At 43.9% G+C, this 20,822-nt stretch overlaps 1 protein-coding gene across 5 annotated transcripts; it reads left to right on the top strand.

The window, feature by feature from the left end:
- Positions 1-702: 702 nt before the first annotated feature.
- Positions 703-20,223, top strand: LOC135244188 (band 3 anion exchange protein-like). 5 transcript variants are annotated; one of them, XM_064316454.1, is made up of 23 exons: positions 768-857; positions 1,766-1,897; positions 2,918-3,004; positions 3,211-3,269; positions 3,893-3,952; positions 4,087-4,199; positions 5,904-5,950; positions 6,554-6,734; positions 8,094-8,229; positions 8,743-8,815; positions 9,315-9,357; positions 9,494-9,678; positions 10,242-10,449; positions 11,109-11,303; positions 12,005-12,153; positions 13,141-13,335; positions 14,626-14,871; positions 15,302-15,391; positions 15,694-15,860; positions 17,031-17,272; positions 17,925-18,094; positions 18,617-18,790; positions 19,198-20,223. In XM_064316454.1, exons 3-23 carry the CDS (start codon positions 2,978-2,980, stop codon positions 19,273-19,275), a joined length of 2,838 nt encoding a protein of 945 aa, XP_064172524.1. In that variant the 5' UTR covers positions 768-857; positions 1,766-1,897; positions 2,918-2,977; the 3' UTR covers positions 19,276-20,223. The 5 variants fall into 5 exon arrangements, with proteins under 5 accessions (XP_064172525.1, XP_064172523.1, XP_064172528.1 ...); XM_064316455.1 differs by lacking the exon at positions 1,766-1,897 and having other exon boundaries at positions 703-857; positions 4,087-4,187; XM_064316453.1 differs by lacking the exon at positions 1,766-1,897 and having other exon boundaries at positions 703-857.
- The last annotated feature ends 599 nt before the right edge of the window (positions 20,224-20,822 follow it).

The following is a 20,822-nucleotide window of genomic DNA, read 5'->3' as shown; positions in this document are numbered from 1 at the left end:
ATTATTGCTGTTTTTTTCTCTGAATCACTTTTGAGGTAACTTTTGTTAGGCTAAGTGCTGTATAAATAAAGATTGTGTCAATTCTACTACACTTTTCTGTTCTCTCTGCAGCGAAAAGCCACTGTGGTCGCTCGGGGAAAAAAAAGGAAAAAAACAAAAATTTTGACTCACTTTGGTGAGTCAAAATATCGAACAGGGGGACCTCAAAGGGGGACCCCCCCCCCCCCCCCACACTGAAGGGAATCCCAAGTGCGTAAACAAGATGACGTTAGCGCTCAAGATGCTGCTCTCCTGATAAGCTCGCCCTGTCGGCTGATCGACGTGCGCACCACGAACCTGGCGGGAATCCGTGGCGTCAGGATGTGCAGACGTAGTTGCCCTGTCCCGTATGCGCAGCCACGGGACCGTACTGCCCTGAATGCGCAGACGCAGTTGCCCTGTACTGAAGGAAGGCTCATAACTAAATATGCAGCTAAATATGCAGTTGAACAGTTAAGCCTGTCCTGGCTGCACAGACTCGGGGGGGGGGGGGGCTGTCCTACCCTGTCCCACCCAGGCAGGCGGAGATCTCAGCTGGCCCCACACTGACAGGGCGGGAGGGTGGGGGGGGTGGGGGAGCTGGGCTGGGATAGCCCTGCCGCAAGATGTCCCAGCCCGATAGCCCCTGAAGCGTGCCTTATCTCCCCTGTCCCGCACGGGGCAGCTCACGGTGGCAGGGTGGTGGAGGGTGGGGGGGTGGCTGGGTGTTCCCAACTCTGTGCACGTCTGTCTACCTTCCCCCGCGCACCACTTTTTGCCCCGACGTCTGTCCACACACGCACCGGAGGGACACACTCACCTGGAAACGTTCCCCACAGGTAAGGGACTACCGCCCATCAGGTCAGGGGTCAACACTGCAGATGAGAGGGAGGTCAGCTCACAATGGACAGGAAAGGGGGGAGGGAGGACGGCCATCTAGAAAGCTGTGGCCCTCAATAACTTATTGAGGGACTGTCATGAGGAATATTGCTGTAGCGAATTTTGCAATTTTGGTGTCCTTTGATAGCCCAAATAAATGGCATTAAGCTAATGAGTTTTAGGAGCATTTCTAAAATAATATTGAAATCTGTCAAATCGACTGGTCTTAGCCCTTGGTTGTCCTCCATTTGCCAAAATGGGAGGAACAAATTTTTGAAGGAAAGTTCTTGTCAGTTGTTGAAGTTCTTGTTTATGTAATGGGCAGTGATGTTGCATCAGTGGTCGTCTGTAAGGGACCACTCCTTTGCTGTGTTCATCTTGTAATGTAATGTTAATATCTGACATCATGTGCTCTATGTGTTCTGCAGTTCATTTTAAGAGGAAACATCATGCTTTCTTATATTGTCGCATGAAAGCAGTCAACTTGAGATTTTTACAATGCCTTTACAAGGTTTTCCAAATTTTAAGTGTTATGCATTGATAGACAACCAATTTGAAATACATTTGCAACATAAAATAGTTGCAAAAAAGTTTTTTTGCAACTTCTGCCAGTACCAAAAAAAGGAAATATTCAGCACAAAATATATTAGAATTTATTATAGAAGAACAGTGACCTCTCTGTCATTAGTTTGGCTGCAATAATTAAGTAAAGTAGTAATATACTCAATGCTGGGGAGTAGTTTTACTACATGTAGCTAAACTAGTAGTTTAATTACATTCTGCGGCAGATTGCTGGTAGTTGAACTACATTCAGATTTGTGCGGCAGTTCTAGCAGTTAATTACTTTTTTTCTTATTTTGAGGTGTAGTCAACTACAAGTACTGCCAACTGCTTTTGCCCGAAAATATTTTTTTCCGAACCCCTTTCATCAAATACGGCCTCCTCTCTCTTTTCTCTCTGATCCTGATAAGTGAGAAACACTCCACTACAGTTGCTGACGGTAAACTACCAACTGCCACACATTGCTGGTTAATCCCACTGAGCTGTATAGTGGTTCTCCTCATGAGCGAAAAAGGCATTGCTCACACGTGCATCATGTCTCGGGAACATAATAATGATCATTTTTTGATCATTTTTTTTACAAAGTAGTTGTAAAAGTAGATGTTAGCTTTGCGAGCTACATTTCTCTTTAGGGTAGCTTTAGTTCACCTGCTTTCAATGTAAATTACCTGGAAATTTGTACAGCGATGCTTGCAGTGTATTTTCCCCAACAGTGAATATACTTGCACATTACCACATAACTACACACAGAATACCATTAGTTGTAATTAATTACTTAGTGGGAGATACAGTAAATGTACATAATAGAAGAACTAATAATGAGAGGTTAGCAGTGTGTGCTAATAAGTGTGTTATCATAATGAAGTCAGACTGTAAGCTAATTAATCAAGAGTGAGAGTTGACCAGTGTCTTCAATAGACTATTAGCGGTGGGATACTGTAGAGTGAAGTCAGACTATTGCTGAAGAGAGCTGAGTGCCTGCAATTAGGGTGTGGCACAGAGATAAAAAATTAGGTTTGTCTGTCAGCAACGGTGTAAAAGATGGTGGAAGTCAACTTCAGAAGCCCTTACACAGTCTTATTATTATTATTATTATTATTATTATTATTATTATTATTATTATTATTTATTGTAAAAGACCTTTACTCCAGACTGTCTGATAAACTCACCATTAAGGGAGTGTCTTTGTACAACCTCCAAATAATTTAATCCTTCTGACACAAACCAAATATGTGCGGACTACTGAAATTTCCACAGAAACTGGCCAATATTTATAGCAAAATTATCTTTTTATATGAATGTACGTTTTAGATGGCAATGTTTTCTCAGGAATCTGGCATAATTGTTCAACAGAATAAAAATTATCATAACATAGTTCAACAAAATTTTGGCCTTGAATGGGTCACATGAGCTTATTTTAAGATGTGATTTAAATTACTGAAAATGTGAGTGTTTTTAGGTTATGTGAAGACACTTCAAAAGACACTGAGGACCAAAACCAGCACAGCAAGACACACCGATGGACACAGATTTGTCATTTGGAGGGGTGCGTTACAGCTTCTTCAAAAAGAGTTTGACACAACCTTAAAATAGCCATCATGACTGATGAGAGCAACCCACAGAATCCAGAGATGGTTCTGACCCACTTTATATGGTTTCATCCTTACTCTCAGACCCCCTGATGTCACAAGCTACATTGTAACTCAATTTCTCTCTCTCTCTCTCTCTCTCTCTCTCTCTCTCTCTCTCCAGGACAATGACATGTCCTACGAAGAAAATGACCCGCCAATTCTTTCCTCTCCCTTCAATATGTGAGTGTCCCGTTCTCTCACCTACAGTGATTTTGGATTAAATTTGTATAGCGCCTTTCATCCCATGATCTTAAAGTGCATCACTGTGAATGGGTGAAACTCACCTCAGCCACTAGCAAAGCGTAGCATCTAATGTTTGATGTACAGCAGCCATTTTGTGTCAGAACAGCTACCACATCACCCTTGTTGCACTCTCGTCAAACGCCTGTTCATAGCGCAGAGTTTACATTTAAGTCTCTACAAACGTTTCTGAGGTAGCCATTCCAGGGTGGCTATGGCTTAGAAACATGCAATTTCAGATTACTAGGGCCATCATTTACTTCATGGCCTATATTGCCCTCTTCTGGTTAAAAATAAAATTACGCTAAGCATATGGTCCTCCAAAACCACAGGTGGCAGTAGTTTCCCCTTGTATCAAGCACTTATGTCCTCACACCTTAAACAATTCCTCACAGCCCATTAAACCTGGTGCCTCCACTGGCACACGCTTTCATCCATGAAATAAAATAAAATTTCACGTAAAATTCCACTTCAAGCTAATTTGTTTCTGTAAAATTGCAATACAAAAGTCTGCCCAGTAGGGGGGGCTTTGTGTTTTTTTAAGAGACCGAATTCCTTTTCAGGGATTGGAGTCGCCTCACTAAGGGATTGTCCTTGCCGTGGCCCACTTCCCCTAAGATCTGGTGAGAGTGGTTTGTAGCGCACAGCGGTGGAGTGGTAGGCCCTACCCTGTGACCCCGCCCCCCTTTTTCAATTAACCCCTTACTACCCCACCCCCATCTCTCTCTCTCTCTCTCTCTCTCTCTCTCTCTTTCAGGACCTCGCCCAGCCGCAGTGGGAGCTATGACCTGGACCAGCGGCGGCAGGAGGAGGGAGACTTCCGTCCCCAGAGCTTCACCTTCCGCCCGGACCCGGACGGTGAGCGGTGGGGTGGGCGTCTCCTCTCTGCTTTGGTTTTACCCCATTGGCCCACGCAGGTCACAAGGGCACATTGGGCGAAGCTTATTGGCTGTTCATTTCATGAGTGAAATCGGGAACTGCTGCTCAGCCGACTTCTGGGGTGTTGACCGTGGATGCTCACCCCCTGACAGGAGGGGTGCACCGTGAGGGCAGTTTATTTTGGGTTCTGTTTCAACTTCCGCTCTTAAGTATTTCATTAGATCATTTATTTGACCTGATATTTTTTGATGAAGTCACACGTTACTGCGGCAGACAGGACACATAACCTTAGTGTAAAAGTTTTACTATGGTCTGATATTAAACAACCTTTTTTGTCCCCTTGCTGCCATCCTGCTTCTCAGAACTGTGTTTGTGCTAGTAAAAAGGGTGGGATATGAGTCTTTGTAAACCACAAGAGATGAATTGTCATTCAAAGGTGCTGTCAATCATCCATTTGACCTAAATAGTGTGCTTGTTTCGGAGACCAAATTATTTATACTGGCTCAAAGAAGGGATTGGCACCAAAACAGTTATGCAATTTTGCTATTTTATTATGCAATTTTAACACTGAGCAGGTTTGTTTTTGGACCAGAGGTGTCCTACCACTTCTTTCGTTATGAACGTCAGCTTCACGTTTTTCTGTCAGTGATGTGAGTCGAATGAGGAAAGTTCATTTAAAAATGCAAAATGAAAAATGCAAAACAGTCTTTCATTTTAATATGTAAAATACGGATCGCGTGGTACACAGTCAGAAGCGTATTTAAAACCTCGGCATCAAGGACTGACCCTTTCAGTGTTCTGAACAGCCTGCATTCATCGTGAGTTTGCATCTCGGAGGAGATACTGGTTACATTGATTTTGTGTACAGTCCAGTGCACAACTGTATTGTAAGATGTGTTTGGAATGTGTTACATTTTAGATGACAACAGACAGGGAGCAGAGAGGGGAAGTGGTTAGGAAAGTGAGCTTATAAATATCCTAAATATCGATTCTGTTCCCAGATAGAATGCTACTCTTGTACCCTTGAATGAGACACCTAACCTTGGTTGCTCTGATAGAGTATATATATACACACACACGTGTCTCCAAGCTAGAGAGTGTCTTAGGCTGCATGAAGCCTGCAGCCCCAGCTCCTCCTGGCACCACTACATGTCCTAGAAAGCTATTCCACACACAGACAACTCCCTGTGTTAAGAAAGAAATACTTCCTGATTTTCGTACAGAATTAATCTTTTGCAGATTTCCACCTAAGCTCTACTGTCAACTCGACTCAATCTGTGTTTACTTTGTTAATCCCTTTTATGGATTTAGAAACCTCACTCAAATCCTCCTCTTTTACTACGAATGAAAAGATTAACTACCTTAAGTCCTTCCTAATAACTTTTACATTTCATAAGTCGGAACACACACTCAGTTACCCTTCCTTGAACTATTTCCAGAGCTTCTATATTTCCTACGTATCGGTGAATGTGTAAATTGTTAGCCATGTATGCTATCCTCGCTAAAGGCACAGATATGTGACGCTGATAGTAGGGATGAGTACACACAGCATGGCTTGTTCAGGGAATTTAGACATTTGTCTTGGGCGGTGAATCGGCGTTAGGACTGAACACAGCCTAAGGATTTTAAACGGGTGGGCCGGAGAGCAGACGGTCGGGTCGGCCCTCAGCTCAACACGTTCTCTCTGTGTTTCAGCGCCTCTGAACCTCAACACCAATGCCAACTCCAGGGGAGACTGCCTGGTGAGTACCTGGGCCGGAGCCACCTTGGGTTTCTGAAGCATGAATACACATGAAATGAAGAATGAATGTAGCATCAATACACATGAAGTTAAGAATGTATACATTAATGAATGAAGCATCAATACACATGAAGTAAAGAATGTATACATTAATGAATGAAGCATCAATACACATGAAGTAAAGAATGTATACATTAATGAATGAAGCATGAATCGACCGCAGTCCTTGTGTGTTTTGTTTGATAAGCCAATGAGAAACTGTCAGTTTTAGGGCAATTTGGCACACCTGCCATAGACCTGTTTGTTTTCAAAAGCCATCAAGTCCCTACAGTGAAGAGAGGTGGAAAGTTCTGGTGTCAGAAAGTAAAAGTCCTGATGTGTGTTTCTTCCACCCACAAGCTCAGCCAGTTCATTTCACTAATTTACTTAATTCTACCTTCTGGATGAAGAATTGTGCTAATTAGAAAACCCTGGTGATTGGAACAAAATCCTGGGGAGGACTTTTATTTTCTGAACCTGGATTTTCTGCTGCTGACAGTCAATTGTGGCTGCAGGTATGCGTGTTCTGGATATCTACGGTACTGAATTTTCCTTTATACTCCAGGCCTATGTGGAGCTGAATGAATACATGAGGGACCAGAACCAGGAGGGGTACTGGCAGGAGACGGCCCGATGGGTGGGGTACGAAGAGAGCTACGACCCCGAGGGGGGCGCCTGGGGCCCCTCCCACATCTCCTACCTCACCTTCAAGAGCCTCCTCCAGCTGCGCCGAGCCATGACCTCAGGTGAGAGGGGGGGAGCAACACGGGAAAGATATGGAATGGGGGGGGGGCACAGGTGAGCCATTGGAAAAGTACACAGGTGAGATATATGGAAAGGATACTGGTGAGATATATGGAAAGGATCCTGGTGAGATATAGGCAAAGGACACAGGTGAGATTTAGGCAAAGGACACAGGTGAGATATAGGCAAAGGACACAGGTGAGATATAGGCAAAGGACACAGGTGAGATTTAGGCAAAGGACATAGGTGAGATATATGTAAAGGACACCGGTGAAATACATGTAATGGACACAGGTGATATATATGTAAAGGAGGTGAGGTCCTAGCAGAGCATTAGGGGCAACGGGTGACATCCTCTGGGTGAGACATTTAACTGAGGTCCTGCCTCAGTGTGGTCTTTAAATATCCCACGAAAATTTCTAAATAGTAGGATTGTCAACCCCAGTGTCCTGGCCAAGTTCCCACAAAACTGATTTTCTACATCCGGACTCCAGATCCCTCCACTACATCTGATTGGCTACACCATCCCTTGCCTTCCTACCTAATTTGATTCCCCAGGTTGTCACTGCAAAATAAAATTTAATTCTGTGTTAAGGCAAATAAATAATTTGAAAATAAAATTAATTCATACCAAGGTTTTTCTTTTCACCTGAAGCTGCCCAGTTACTGTGTATATTTTTATCAGTTTTTCAGGCTGGAGACATGTTATTAATAAATTAGCCACAAGGTGGTGATAATAGTCAAGTTTTCTCTTTTCTTGAAACACAAAATACTTTTCCCTTTCGTCAGGAATTAAGTACATACAGACTGTTTTGGGTACAGACTACACTGAGTATAGACTGTGCTAGGTACATGATGTCATTGGTATAGACTGCACTGGGTATAGACTGTGCTGGGTATAGACTGTGCTGGGTATAAAATGCTTTCAGTACACACTGCACTGGATGCAGACTCTGCTAGTTCGACACCGTACTGCTGAGTTAGAATGTGTCTGGGATATATATTTGTGTTCCCCAAAGTGTTGGTCAATATGCAAATTCCTTTAAAGCCAAGACTGGCTTTACATTACATTACATTCATTTGGCAGACGCTTTTATCCAAAGCGACGTACAAAAATTTATTAAATTTATTTATTATCCAGTACAGAAACAAGGGCAAAGGTTTGTGCATGTAAATGCAGAGTCTACACAGGGTCCTGTTTGTCTGTTTGTCTGTATGTCTCTCTGCTCCCTCACACACACACTCTCTCTCTCTCTCTCTCTCTCTCTTTCTGTCTCATTCTGTCTCTTTCTCTCTCTCTCTCTCTCTCTCCCTCCCTCTACCTTGGTGTCCTCCCTTGCTCGGGTTGGTACTTGTCTCAGGTGTGGTGCTGCTGGACCTGGCCGAGCGCAGCCTGGCGGGCGTGGCTGAGAGGGTGGTGGAGGAGCTGGTGTCCAAGAAGGAGATCCGGCAGGGCGACCGTGAGGCCCTGCTGAGGTCTCTGCTGCAGAAGCGCAGGTAACACACGCACCTGCGCACACACACACACACCTGCACATACATGTTCACATGTGCTGCAGTTACACACACGCACACACACACACACACACACACACACACACACACACACACCTGCGCATACATGTTCACATGTGCTGCAGTTACACACACACACACACACACACACACACACCTGCGCACACATGTTCACATGTGCTGCAGTTACACACACACACACACACACACACACTTGTACTCACATGTTCATCTGTTGGACTGCTGGACTCTTCCAGCATTCTCCATTACTGTGTCTCTGTTTATCCGGAAGCTTCTCAATGTTATAATCAATCACTGCTAAACAAATGCCACAGAAGCCCTCATACTGTTTCCTGTGGATGGTAAAATCCATAGTTGTCCATCACATCTGCTGCTTACAGAAAACCAGCTTTGTCAGCCCTGAGGAATCAGGCTGTGACATACTGATGCTTGTTTTTTCTTGGCTTGTGGTCCAATGCATCTCCCTCTCTGCAGTCAGTCTGACCAGGAAGAGGCCACCGAGCAGTCATCCGGTATAGAAATGCAAACCTTCTCTGTCACCAAGAAGGTAACCAGCTCTAACAACCCTGTCAACCTGCCTATCGCCAAGGCAGCTCAACTAGAGTGGCCAAAAAAGAACAAACACACAGTGATGTTAGAACAATTAACTAGCTCAGAAATCACTGAATTTTAATATGATATGCAATATTCAGTCCGGGAAAACGCTCAGTTTTAAATCTACTCTCACAATCATATTTACACTGATAGAAAGCATTTGATCCAATCTGGACTCATATAAGGCTCTTGTAAAGTTGAATTAATAATTAATGCTAATACTGTGTTAAAGGCTTTATAAATGGACAGTGAGATGAGTCTGTAGTAGTTTGTAATTATTCAGGGGTAAATATTCGTGGATTGTTGCGTATCCTCAAGTGTGACCTATCTTAGACTAGGTATTACAAGTAGTTCCCAGAATTCATTTCTGTACCCTCCCAAGCTATCTGTTGTGCTCAGGAATTCTACAGTTGTTTGACCTTTCACCTCTGACCCCTAACCCCCTCTGACAGAGAGATGCGGCAGGCAGTCTGGAGGCCTCATTGGTCCTCTCAGGTGAGTGTGCGATAAAAAAAATGGTCAAGAAATAGACACCCCTTCCTGCTCTCCACTGACACAAGGCTTAGGAACGACAAACATCGACACTAACAAAGCACCTTATAACTGATTATGCGCCACGGCTGTGTCGCAGGGGCTCTGGACTTCCTGCAGAAGCCCGTGGTGGCCTTCGTGCGCCTGAGCGAGGCCGTCGTCATGGAGACGGCCCTGGAGGCCCCGGTGGCGGTCCGCTTCGTCTTCGCGATGGTGGGGCCGAGCCAGGACAGCATGGACTACCACGAGTCGGGCCGGTCCATGGGGGCGCTGATGACCGACAGGGTGAGAGAGGGGGGGGTGAGCTGAGGCGAGGAGAGAGGGCATGGGAAGCGGAGGAGGAGAGGGGGATCCTGGTCCAGGAAAGACAGGAGAGGGAAGAGAAGACGGAGGGAATGAAGAATGAGAGAGGAAAGAGAAGCCAGAATCTGAGATTTATGGCTTGACTATAGGCCATAAACTTAATGCCCAGTTTCCCTGGTCCGGGAATAATAATAATAATACAATTAATTAATTAATTAATTTATTTATTTATTAATTAATTAATTAAATATTTATATATATTTATATAGAACCTTTGCAGAGCCAAAAGTTAGGAAGTTTTAAAAAAGAAGCTCAGGCTAAGTTATTATGAAAAGGTCGGTCTTTAAAAACTGCGACACTTTGCTTGCCTGTTTTTTTTTTTTCGGAAGAGCGTTCCACAAAGGGGATGCAGCCACACAGAGACACATCAAAGGGGTTTGTTTCACACACTGTGTGTTATTTCTAGCACCAGTATTTTTTGGCAGCCCTGGTCAGAATGCTGATTCCCCTCCACCCGCACCCCACCCCACCGCCCCCACCCTCAGGTGTTCAACACGGCAGCGTTCCTGGCGGACAGCGATAGGGAGCTGACGGAGGCCGTGGCGGACTTCATGGACTGCAGCATCGTGGTCCCGCCCACGGAGATCCAGAACGAGGCCATGCTCCAGTCAATGATCAGCTTCCAGAAGAAGCTGCTCAGAGACCGCCTGCGCCCGACCGACACCCGCCTCTTTTTCGACGAAAAGGCCAAAGGTGAGGCCCCCCCCCCCCCCCGCCCTGAACCGAAGGGCGCCGAACCAGCACCTTCCCGAATCGTGCCCGTTGGCAAGTCAACAAGAGACAACTTGGGGTGGTTCATGAGATAATGTTGCACTTGAGTTCCCTACATGATTTTTTTCTGATACCCAGCAGAAAAAAGTTTAAGTAGTTTGATTATTTTTTGGAGATAATACAAATGTCATGGATGACAAAAACTAAAAAATTTGCAGTAAAAATACAGTATTTTTAAAAATATTGTTTTATTTTTTTTTGTTTTAATTTGTTTTATCGAAATTCCCTTGCTCTGTGGTTTTCAGCATAGTAGAATCTATGGTTCTTGAATATAAAGACCACAGACCCATGTCCCCTACAGGGGACAAAAATTAATTGGCGGGTCATAGGAGGATATTACAACGTCTGGAATACATTAACACCATAAAAGTAAAAACGTATTTATGTATACGTTTTCACTTTGTTTAACTCATGTCAATGCCTCACCCAGAAATCAAAGCAAAACAACTTTTGAGATTTTTAGGGCACATTTTCTCCCCATCGGGCAAACAGTGGGGGAAATAAATCACGCGTTGGGAGCGGCTTCGAGTGCGTTTTTGGTAAAAAGAAACCGACCGCGGCGCTCTTCTCTTCGTTCGAAGGCGCGGAGGAGCCCAGGGAGGACCCCCTGGCCCGGACGGGGCGGCCGTTCGGCGGGATGGTCAAAGACATCAAGAGGCGCTACCCGCACTACCTCAGCGACTTCGTCGACGGCCTCAACATCCAGGTCCTGTCCGCCGTCATCTTCATTTACTTCGCCGCCCTGTCGCCGGCCATCACTTTCGGAGGACTCCTGGGTAAGCGCAGGCGTCGCCCCTGGGGGGGGGGGGGTATTTGCACAGGCCAGGGCTACCGCTATAGTAGGGGGGGGAGCTAGAGTATGCGCTGGCTCCCCTTTCCACCAGTCACCTTGTCTCGATTAGTCAATGAGCTGTATACGCCAGCGGCGATTGGCTTACAGGTTAGACCGCGGGAGAACATTCACGCCAGGGACGCGGGAACAGCGTTTAGCTGCCATTCGTGCGCTCGTCGGCACATGCTGATAAAATGTCGGGTCGCAAACTGTAAAGGATGGGGTCGATTATATCTGGGATCAGGCGTTTGTATGAAATCCAGAAAGGGTATGGGCCTCCAAGAATGGGGCACCTCTGATGAAGGGCTTTCCATAGCTAAGCTCAGCTCATCTAGGGCCTTGCGCATTTTTGTAGGCAAAGATTTCAGCAGCAAAAAAGACCAATGGAAGGAAAAAAGACCACTTCTGGAAGGGTGCAACGTTTGCTGGTGTTTGATGTGTTTCAGCCTTTATTTGATGAAATTAAGCCACCGATTGGCTGAAGTATCCACACACCTTGTTTCCGAGGTTTGGCTGCTGGTCGAAAGAGGAACCCGCCAAAGGCAGAACCGTGTGCGCGTCTGATTGGCGGCTAGTTTAGAGACGGTAGAGCCATTTCTCCTGACTGCTGACGCTCTGTGACCCCCCCCCCCCCCCCCAAAACAGCTGATAAGACGGACGGAATGATGGGCGTCTCCGAGCTGATGATCTCCACCTGCATCCAGGGAATCGTCTTCTGCTTCCTCGCCGCACAGCCGGTCCTGGTCATCGGCTTCTCCGGGCCCCTGCTGGTCTTTGAGGACGCCTTCTTCCTAGTACGTGTCTCTCCTGTTCCAGTCAATTTGATTCGGCTAATTTCCGTAGCGCTTTTAACAGAACCGCCATGACAAAGGCGCTTTACAGGAAAGTAGTAAAACGTAACAAAATTGGAAAATTTGGAAAGACGGGGTCTCAACCCCCAAAAATATCAATATCAACACTCCCCAATAGGAACAAAAAAAGAAATAGCAGGCCTCTAGATCAGGCCTGCGTGATTCCGTTCCGCACTAACCTATTTTAGTGTTTCCATGCAGCTGTTTTTCCATTAAAAGCGAACAGGACAGTCTGTCTCCTTGTGTTCTGTTAGCATCACGTACCTGTGGAAGGCTCATTCTACATCATTCATTTCTTTAGTTTTTAACAGGGCTCAGAGGGCTCGAAGTTAAATAGTTAGTCATCGCATCTGAAAGGGAATTATGAAATGTTTTATTATATAGTTCATTTTAGTGGATGCTTTTGATTTGGTTAGACAGTGTTTATATGAGGCGATGAAGGACATTTTAGATAATTACAGAAGTTCTTGATGACCAGCTATACATTAGCAGGTACAGTATAGGAACATCTGTCCCTTGGACATGAAAGAACTCAATCTCTTCTTTGACCTCCATCACCTTTAACATTACCTTGCTGGTATTTGCTGATGTTCTTATCCAAAGCGACTTAAACAACTTCAGAATTTTTACATAGTATTCATTTATACTGCTTGATATATACTGAAGATACTCAGTATATATACTCAGGTTAAGAACCTTGCTCAGGGGTACAGTGGCAGTGCCCTATCCAGGAATTGAACCTGAAGCCTTTAGGTTACAAGCCCAGTTCCCTACCCATTATGATAATGCACTGCCAGTTTTTTATTCCTATAAGTACTTTAAGACTGAATGGGTTCCACTGTTGTGATATGTAGGTTGAGAATGTGCATGTTTATGCTAATCATGTAAACCCCTCATATTGATTTTTTTCCCTCTCACTTGCTCTGGCAGTTCTGCAAGTCCCGGGACATTGAGTACATCGTGGGCCGGGTGTGGGTGGGGGTCTGGCTGGTGGTCATCGTGTTTGTGGTGGTGGCCGCAGAGGGGAGTTTCCTGGTCAGGTTCATCTCCCGCTTCACGCAAGAGATCTTCTCCATCCTCATCTCCCTCATCTTCATCTACGAGACCTTTGCCAAGCTCTTCAGGGTAGATTTCCTCCCCCATCCCACGCTCCATCACTCTCTCCGTTCATCTCTCCTCCATCGCTTCTCTATGTCCGTGGCAGATTCTTTCATCTACTTTCCAACATTCTAGCTATCTTTCTTGAGTCACTGAAGAGCACTGCAGCTGAAGTATGCTTCACTGGACATGCCCAAAAGCCAGTGACTATTTTACCCCAGACAAGCCATGCAGTACAATAAGAAAGCCAATGATTACTTTACATCCTACAGGCCACACAGTACTACAGCAGAGCTCATAGCGTCGTAGTTTCCTTTTTTTTTTTTTTTTTTGACTGAACGACTTCAATTCACTTTATTATAGGTCAAAAGGCTAGATAGTACCTAAAATTCACACAGACTACTATAGCCAGGCTATTAGCTACAACTACGAAAAAAAAGCATAGGAGTTTTGGCATCCCTGCACTGGTTTCTAGCCAATTTTAGAATGGATGTTTAGATGTTATTGCTTACTTTAAAATGGCAGTTCACCTAAAAATGAAATAAGGCTATGTTTCCTCTCACCCAGAGTGCTATCTATCCATCCAGATAGTTTGGCAGACATTTGACAAGTTTTCCAGATATCTACATGCTGCAGCTTGTTCAGATATAACGGACCTCAATGTGCCAAAAATCTACATTCACAGACTTTGTTGTGCATGTTTCATTGAGAACTACTTTCTACCTTAGTACGCTAGCTGCGTATATCCATGTAAAGTCTCAACCAAAGCATGTCAGTATTCTGAGGCACCATGTCAACTCTGTTAAAACAACATCGTTTTAGAACAACGTTGTTCTGATTATGATAATTCTAGGCTAAAAGGAATGGGGCAGGGCCTTTTCTGTTTGAGTGTCTAGGATCTGGAATTGCTTGCCCAAAGATGTGAGGTTGACAAAGTCTGTGTCCTCCTGTACATCTCTTTTAAAACCCCATTTGCTTTCAGTTAATGCTTTACTTTGTTGATTCTAGTTTGCTGATTTATCGTTGTATTTCTTTTATCTTACAGGTGCCCTTTTATAATATCAATGCAGTTATTTTTTATCCTTATTTCACATTTTTTGTTTTGTATGGATTTTGCTTAAAGTAATTTGAACAATTTTAAGAAAATTGCCTCACAGATAAAGTTATTAATTGTACAAACATTTTTATTTTACGTCCTATAGGCCACACAGTACTACAAGAAGGTCTATGACTATTTTACACCCTACAGTCCTCACAGTACTCAAGTCAGTGACACTTTCTCTTTGTTTTTCCACTGTTTTCCCCTCTTGCGTCCAGATCTTCCAAAAACATCCCCTGATCCTGAACTATGACCATCTGAACGATACCTTGGATGACCCCTTCCACCCCATCATAAAAAAGCGCGTCAGTAATGACAGTCATGGCAACACGACTACCCACCACTACTTTCAAGAGGGGTCTTACCCCAACACTGCCCTGCTCTCCATGTGCCTCATGTTCGGCTGTTTCTTCATCGCCTTCTTCCTCCGCCATTTCAAGAACAGCCGTTTCCTGCCCGGTCCGGTAGGTCACTGATCCTTTTGAATCACTCCAGAAATGATCCCTCTTGCAGATTTCTCACTGATTTGTTTCAGCGATCCTTATGTCCATACCCTGAATGCCATTGGGGTCACTAGTGTTCCGTTTTATTGCTGAACATTTTATCGTGCCATCAACCGTCTGAGAATGTAAAAGTGTTGTGCTTGAGACGGTTAGGGCCTGAAAGATCCGTTTTCCCTGATAAATCAGAAAAAAAAACAAAAAAATCACAACAAATTGCATTCTCGATCACTGTCAGCAGGACATGGACGAGCAAGATAATTACCAGCGTGTGCTCACGTGTTTTAACGATCACCACTGAGTTCTATTGAAGCATAGCCTGGAGAAGATGACTGGCTAATCTGCCGGTACCAGTATCTGAGTAACAAGCCTCATGTGACTTCGCCCTCTTCAGATACGTCGAATGATTGGAGATTTCGGGGTCCCCATCGCCATTTTCATCATGGTATTCATAGATATCATCATTGAGGACGCCTACACACAGGTTTGTGGTGCTTTATTCATTCCGTGCTATGGTAAGACGACTAGTTCCAGTGTTCACGTCAGCATTTTTGTGGGACAGCCTGGAGGCCCGGTCACTGACTTCCCCCTTTCCACAGAAGAATATTAAACCCGATTTAAAGCAAATGGCAAAAAAACAACAGCATAGTATGTATAGAATAATTTTAGCAGCAGTAGTATAAGGAGGTAGTATAAGGGAGGCTGCCCTCCAGACATACACAGCCAGTCCGAACTGATAAATAGTGAGGAGAGTAAAGGTTTGTCTCTCCCGCATTTCCTGGGCAGAAACTGGTCGTGCCCAAAGGCCTAAAGGTATCCAACGAATCAGCTAGGGGCTGGCTGATCAACCCCCTGGGAGAGAAGAAAGACTTCCCCATCTGGATGATGTTCGCCTGCTTCGTCCCAGCCCTGTTGGTCTTCATCCTCATCTTCCTCGAGTCGCAGATCACCACGTAAGTCATATCCTCGTCTTCTTGGAGCCACATAATGTGATCACGTCCTCGGTGGACACATTTCTGTGAACACAACCAGCTTACCGTGTGTTCTGTTCGACAAACTACTAAGGAACCACAGTATAACATGTTTTCAAATCCTTGGAGAATTTTCTGTGAAATTTGCTATCTTTTTTTACCAGTAATACACGTTGACCTAATTCATTAATTCATCACCAATGATTAAACACTGAAAGCTGTCTTTCAAAGCCACAAAACCTCAGATCTTCAGCACTACACCCTATTGAGGAGCAAAAGTATGTGACACAAAAATGGGCACAAAATATATTTTTCTAAATACCAACCAGAAATGTATCTATAAACTAAAACCAAAATGGTGGACTTATAGGTTGCTTTGCAAGCAGTACAGAGCTATAAAACATTCAAAAATGGAGGAGAGCAACCTGTTTTAGTTATGAAAAGCATAAATGCAAATACATACAGTAATTGAAACACGTGGACTAATTCTATCATTTAAGACCACAGCCACTGTTGCAATGTATGATGCTGATATTACTTACAAATGTGGGGTGGTTTTGGGCCAAGGCAAATTGAACCTTTCGCATTTCAGTTGCTCCTCACATCTTACTGATTCGTTTTTAGCTAGGATTCCTTTTTTTTAGGACTGGTGAGCTACCAAGATTGATGAATGAAGTGATTACAAAAGGAAACATGTGAACAAGAGGTATCCAAACTTCTGTTAAAAGGGGAAGTGTGTGTGCAGGTTTTAGTTACAGCTGAGCAATAAGACTCCTGATTCTACTTATCAAGGTCCTGATTGAAGACCATGATTTGTGAATTGGTTAAATCAGGTGTGGTAGTGCTGGGCTAAGACAAAAACCTGCACCCACATTGACCTGTTTCGGATAAGATTGGATAACTCTTGGAAAAATGAAAAAAAAAAAAAAAAGTTTTAAAACTTTTGCACCAAAAGTTCAGTCCTGATGGTTTTTGAATGTATGGTTTGAACTGTAGAAGTACATTACAATACAGGCATTTACCAGACAAACTTATCCAGAGCCACTTACAGACTGTTGCTGAGTTGTAGAAGCGAAAGACTGACCAATAAGGGTGTGCGAAGAGCAGCCCGAATGGTGACGCTGCTCCCTGTCTGTACGCTGTTCCTGGCAGGCTGATCGTGAGCAAGCCGGAGAGAAAGATGGTGAAGGGGTCGGGGTTTCACCTCGACCTGCTGATCCTGGTGAGCATGGGGGGCATCGGCTCCATTTTCGGGGTGCCCTGGCTGAGCGCCGCCACGGTGCGCTCTGTCACGCACGCCAACGCCCTGACCGTCATGAGCAAGGGGCCCAAGCCCGAGATCCAGAAGGTGCTGGAGCAGAGGGTCAGCGGGATCCTGGTGGCAGCGCTGGTTGGTGAGTCCCCCCTCAGGAAAACATCACATGTTAAATGTGTCTTTTCACGTGTGAAATTGGAGATTTTCACGTGATTGACTTTTTTTTTCCCACACGTGAATGGATATTTCCACACGCGGAAACGAAATCACCTGAAATTCCAAGTTCAAGTGAACTACAATTTGCACGTGTTTAAACAAAACATCGGACTTGAAATAGCATATGTTTCTTGGTTACATTTACCTGCTCTCATCTTACGAGTGTGAAAAGGATTAAAAGTATTTAATTCTTTAAGCTGCATCTTGGCAAGACAAACATTAGGGAACTGGAATATATTGTTAAATATACTGAAAAATAAATATATTATCTATATACCCTCACCGGCCACTTCATTAGGTACTCGCTAGTACCAGATGTGGTCTTCTGCTGCTGTAGCCCATCTGCTTCAAGGTTCGACATGTTGTGCATTCAGAGATGTTCTTCTGCATACCTCGGTTGTAACGAGTGGTTATTTGAGTTACTTTTGCCTTTCTATCAGTTCGAACCAGTCTGGCCATTCTCCCCTGACACCAACAAGGCATTTTCGCCCAGAGAACTCCCGCTCACTGGATATTTTCTCTTTTTCGGACCATTCTCTGTAACTGGGGGCCGTACCCACGCCTTGTGCTTGCAGGCATTTCCATCCTGATGGAGCCCGTCCTGAAGATGATTCCGATGACGGCTCTCTTCGGGATCTTCCTGTACATGGGCATCACCTCTCTCAACGGGATCCAGCTGTGGGACCGCATCCTCCTCCTGTTCACCCCCAAGAAGTACTACCCTGCGGACGCGTACGCCACCATGGTACAGCTCGCCGTTTAGCTCCCGCCCCCCCTGCCGCTAAAACGCAAGCTCGCACACAAAACATTGAAAACATTACACAGAAAACGCCAGGGATAATGTGCGCAAAACAAAACTGCATTCACCACATTCTGTTTCCACCAGCTGCAATGAAAGGGTTAAACAAAAGTCTTTTTCCCCCCTCCCTCTTTTCTCCCTTTGTAAAACATGTGCCTATGTCCCATGCAGATTCGATTCTCGCTTTCTCTTACATAACATAGCATAACATAGCATAATTATGAAAAGAGGCCATTCAGCCAGACAATGCTCGCCATTTTCCTGACTAAATTAGTCCTCTGATTGCCTACAGACTAGATAGTATCTAACACCGTATCGAGCCTAGTCATGAAAATCCCCAGAGTTTCTGCCTCAACGACGTAACCTGACAGGCTATTCCACACATTGACTACGCTCTGCGTGAAAAAATTCTTCCTAATGTCTGTACGGAATTTACCATGTCCCCTCATTCTTCTTCCTCCGTTTCAGGTGAAGCCCCTGCGAATGCACCTGTTCACTGTGATCCAGGTTATATGCCTGGGGGTCCTGTGGGCTGTGAAGTCCAGCCCTGCATCCCTGGCCCTGCCCTTCATCATCATCCTCACCATCCCACTCCGCATCCTCATGACCGGTCGCCTCTTCACAGCCATGGAAATGAAATGCGTGAGTATCGACAGCCCCCATTCGCACGACTGCGCCCGTAATACTGACTTTCAGATTATATGAGACTCCTCTACTCTACTCGTGTAAGAGAAATCTTTCTACTGTACATACAGGAAATATGAGGAAATATTGTGCTGCTATTAGTAGTAGCAACCCACGCACAAAGTAAGGGTCCAATCCTAACTTGAGGCATTCTTTACTCCCTCTCTACTACATGGTGCGCAAGAACAAAACTTCCAAAAATGATATTTATTGAATCGGTTTTTTTCAGTATTGCATGTAAAACCATTTTTTGTCCAGTTCGAAAAAACTCCACTGAGCTTTACTCAGTGTGTGCGTCATAGTCAGTTGCTGTGTTACGGTTGGTGTTCTGCTGTAACCTTGTGTTCTACTGTGGTGTGTCACAGTTGGATGCTGAAGATGCCGCGGTGGACCTGGAGGAAGAGATAGGCGTGGACGTGTACATGGAATCTCCACTACCTTAGACACTCTGGGCCCCCCCCCCCCCCAACCTAAACAACTAGAGTTTTCTTTTAGTTTTTACTCTATGGCAAATGTGTCCTTCAAAAGTATCTGAAAACCCAACAGAATCCTCACATCCTCACCCTATAGTAAACTGACTGACGACGCATTGCTTTGTTGTAAGGGGTGTGCTTTTTGTGTGGCTGGTAAATGCTGAAATGGGTGTCTTTAGCATTCAGACATGAAAAGAGACTTGCCCCCAATTTTTTGTTAAACATTACAAATTCCATTAGATTAGGACATAAAATCTATATGCTCATCACACTGATTTTTAAATATGTTACAAATGCAATCGTAATTTTAGGATTTTTATGTTAGCAATTTTTTTTATCATAACATTCATCATATCATCATAACATATCATTATTAATTTAATTAATTATTTTGTTGGCTTTTTATGGTGTTTGCTTACCACAAAGTATTTTACTTTTTGTTGTTAGCTTTTATCCAGGGGCCATAGCACTTGTGGAGTTGTGAGTTGACAGTAGAATTTATTTTAATAGCTAAAATCCACTCTAGTTTTATATGTTAGAGCATTAAAAGTTTATAACTTGCACTAGTAATGCTTGAGTATGGGCATTATCTGCACTAAAGAATCTATAGTATATAATGATATTACGACAACAAATCATTCCATCTCCTCTCTGCCAATTGAGTTTTGTGCATTATATTGAGTGCTTTAGTTTGTGTGTGAATGGGATGTCATAATTATGATCTGTAAATATGTCAAAGCTGAAATCATGGTGATATACATAAATGTCCAGGCATTTTCAAAGGAAGGGAGAGTAAAGGGAAAGGTATGTGTGAGGAAGGGGGTGTATATTTGGCTGATGTTTTTTTCCATTGTTTTTTTGTGACCAGTTGCCTGTGCTTCTTAATTGTGCATCTATTAAAAGTGGATTTTTCTTTGATTTCATGGTTACAGCTTCAGTATATATTCAAATGTTTCCAGGTGTCACTAACTAATCCACTCTGAAAAAGAAAAAAACAACAATTCAACATTTTTGACTGATACCAGCTTGGCATAAGAGATTGACCCCCTTCAGCATTATAAATCTTTAGTAGTCTTGCAGCAGTTCTTGTTGCTGGTTTCATGTCCAGAAGTGATAAAATGCTGAGCCATGCCATCCTGACAGGCTTTGTTCCAGAATATTCCGCAGCAGCAATCAGAAGGGAAACGGAATAGCTGTAACGTCTGGCTATAGCCTTTCTGCTGGCCTGGGATATATATATATATATATATATTAAATAAACTAATATTTTTTTAAATACATAATATTTAAAAAATATTAGTTCTTTCTTTCAAACTATTTTCCCCCAGAGAGTATGTTCATTTCAGACAACTTCACCATATTATATAAAGTTTTGTTGAATGAAATAACATTGAAACAGAATTTCATAAAATGAAACAAGCTGTGGGAACTAGCTTAAAAGGCTTATTTAAGACCGCTTCATGAAAATAATTAGTCTAAGGAACCAATGAGATATGAACCACGTGTCGCATAAACGA

Source organism: Anguilla rostrata, chromosome 17, assembly GCF_018555375.3.
Source record: "Anguilla rostrata isolate EN2019 chromosome 17, ASM1855537v3, whole genome shotgun sequence".
Taxonomy (NCBI): Eukaryota; Metazoa; Chordata; class Actinopteri; order Anguilliformes; family Anguillidae; genus Anguilla; species Anguilla rostrata.
The sequence above is the reverse complement of the archived record's forward strand: the minus strand, read 5'-3'. Positions and strand labels throughout refer to the sequence as shown.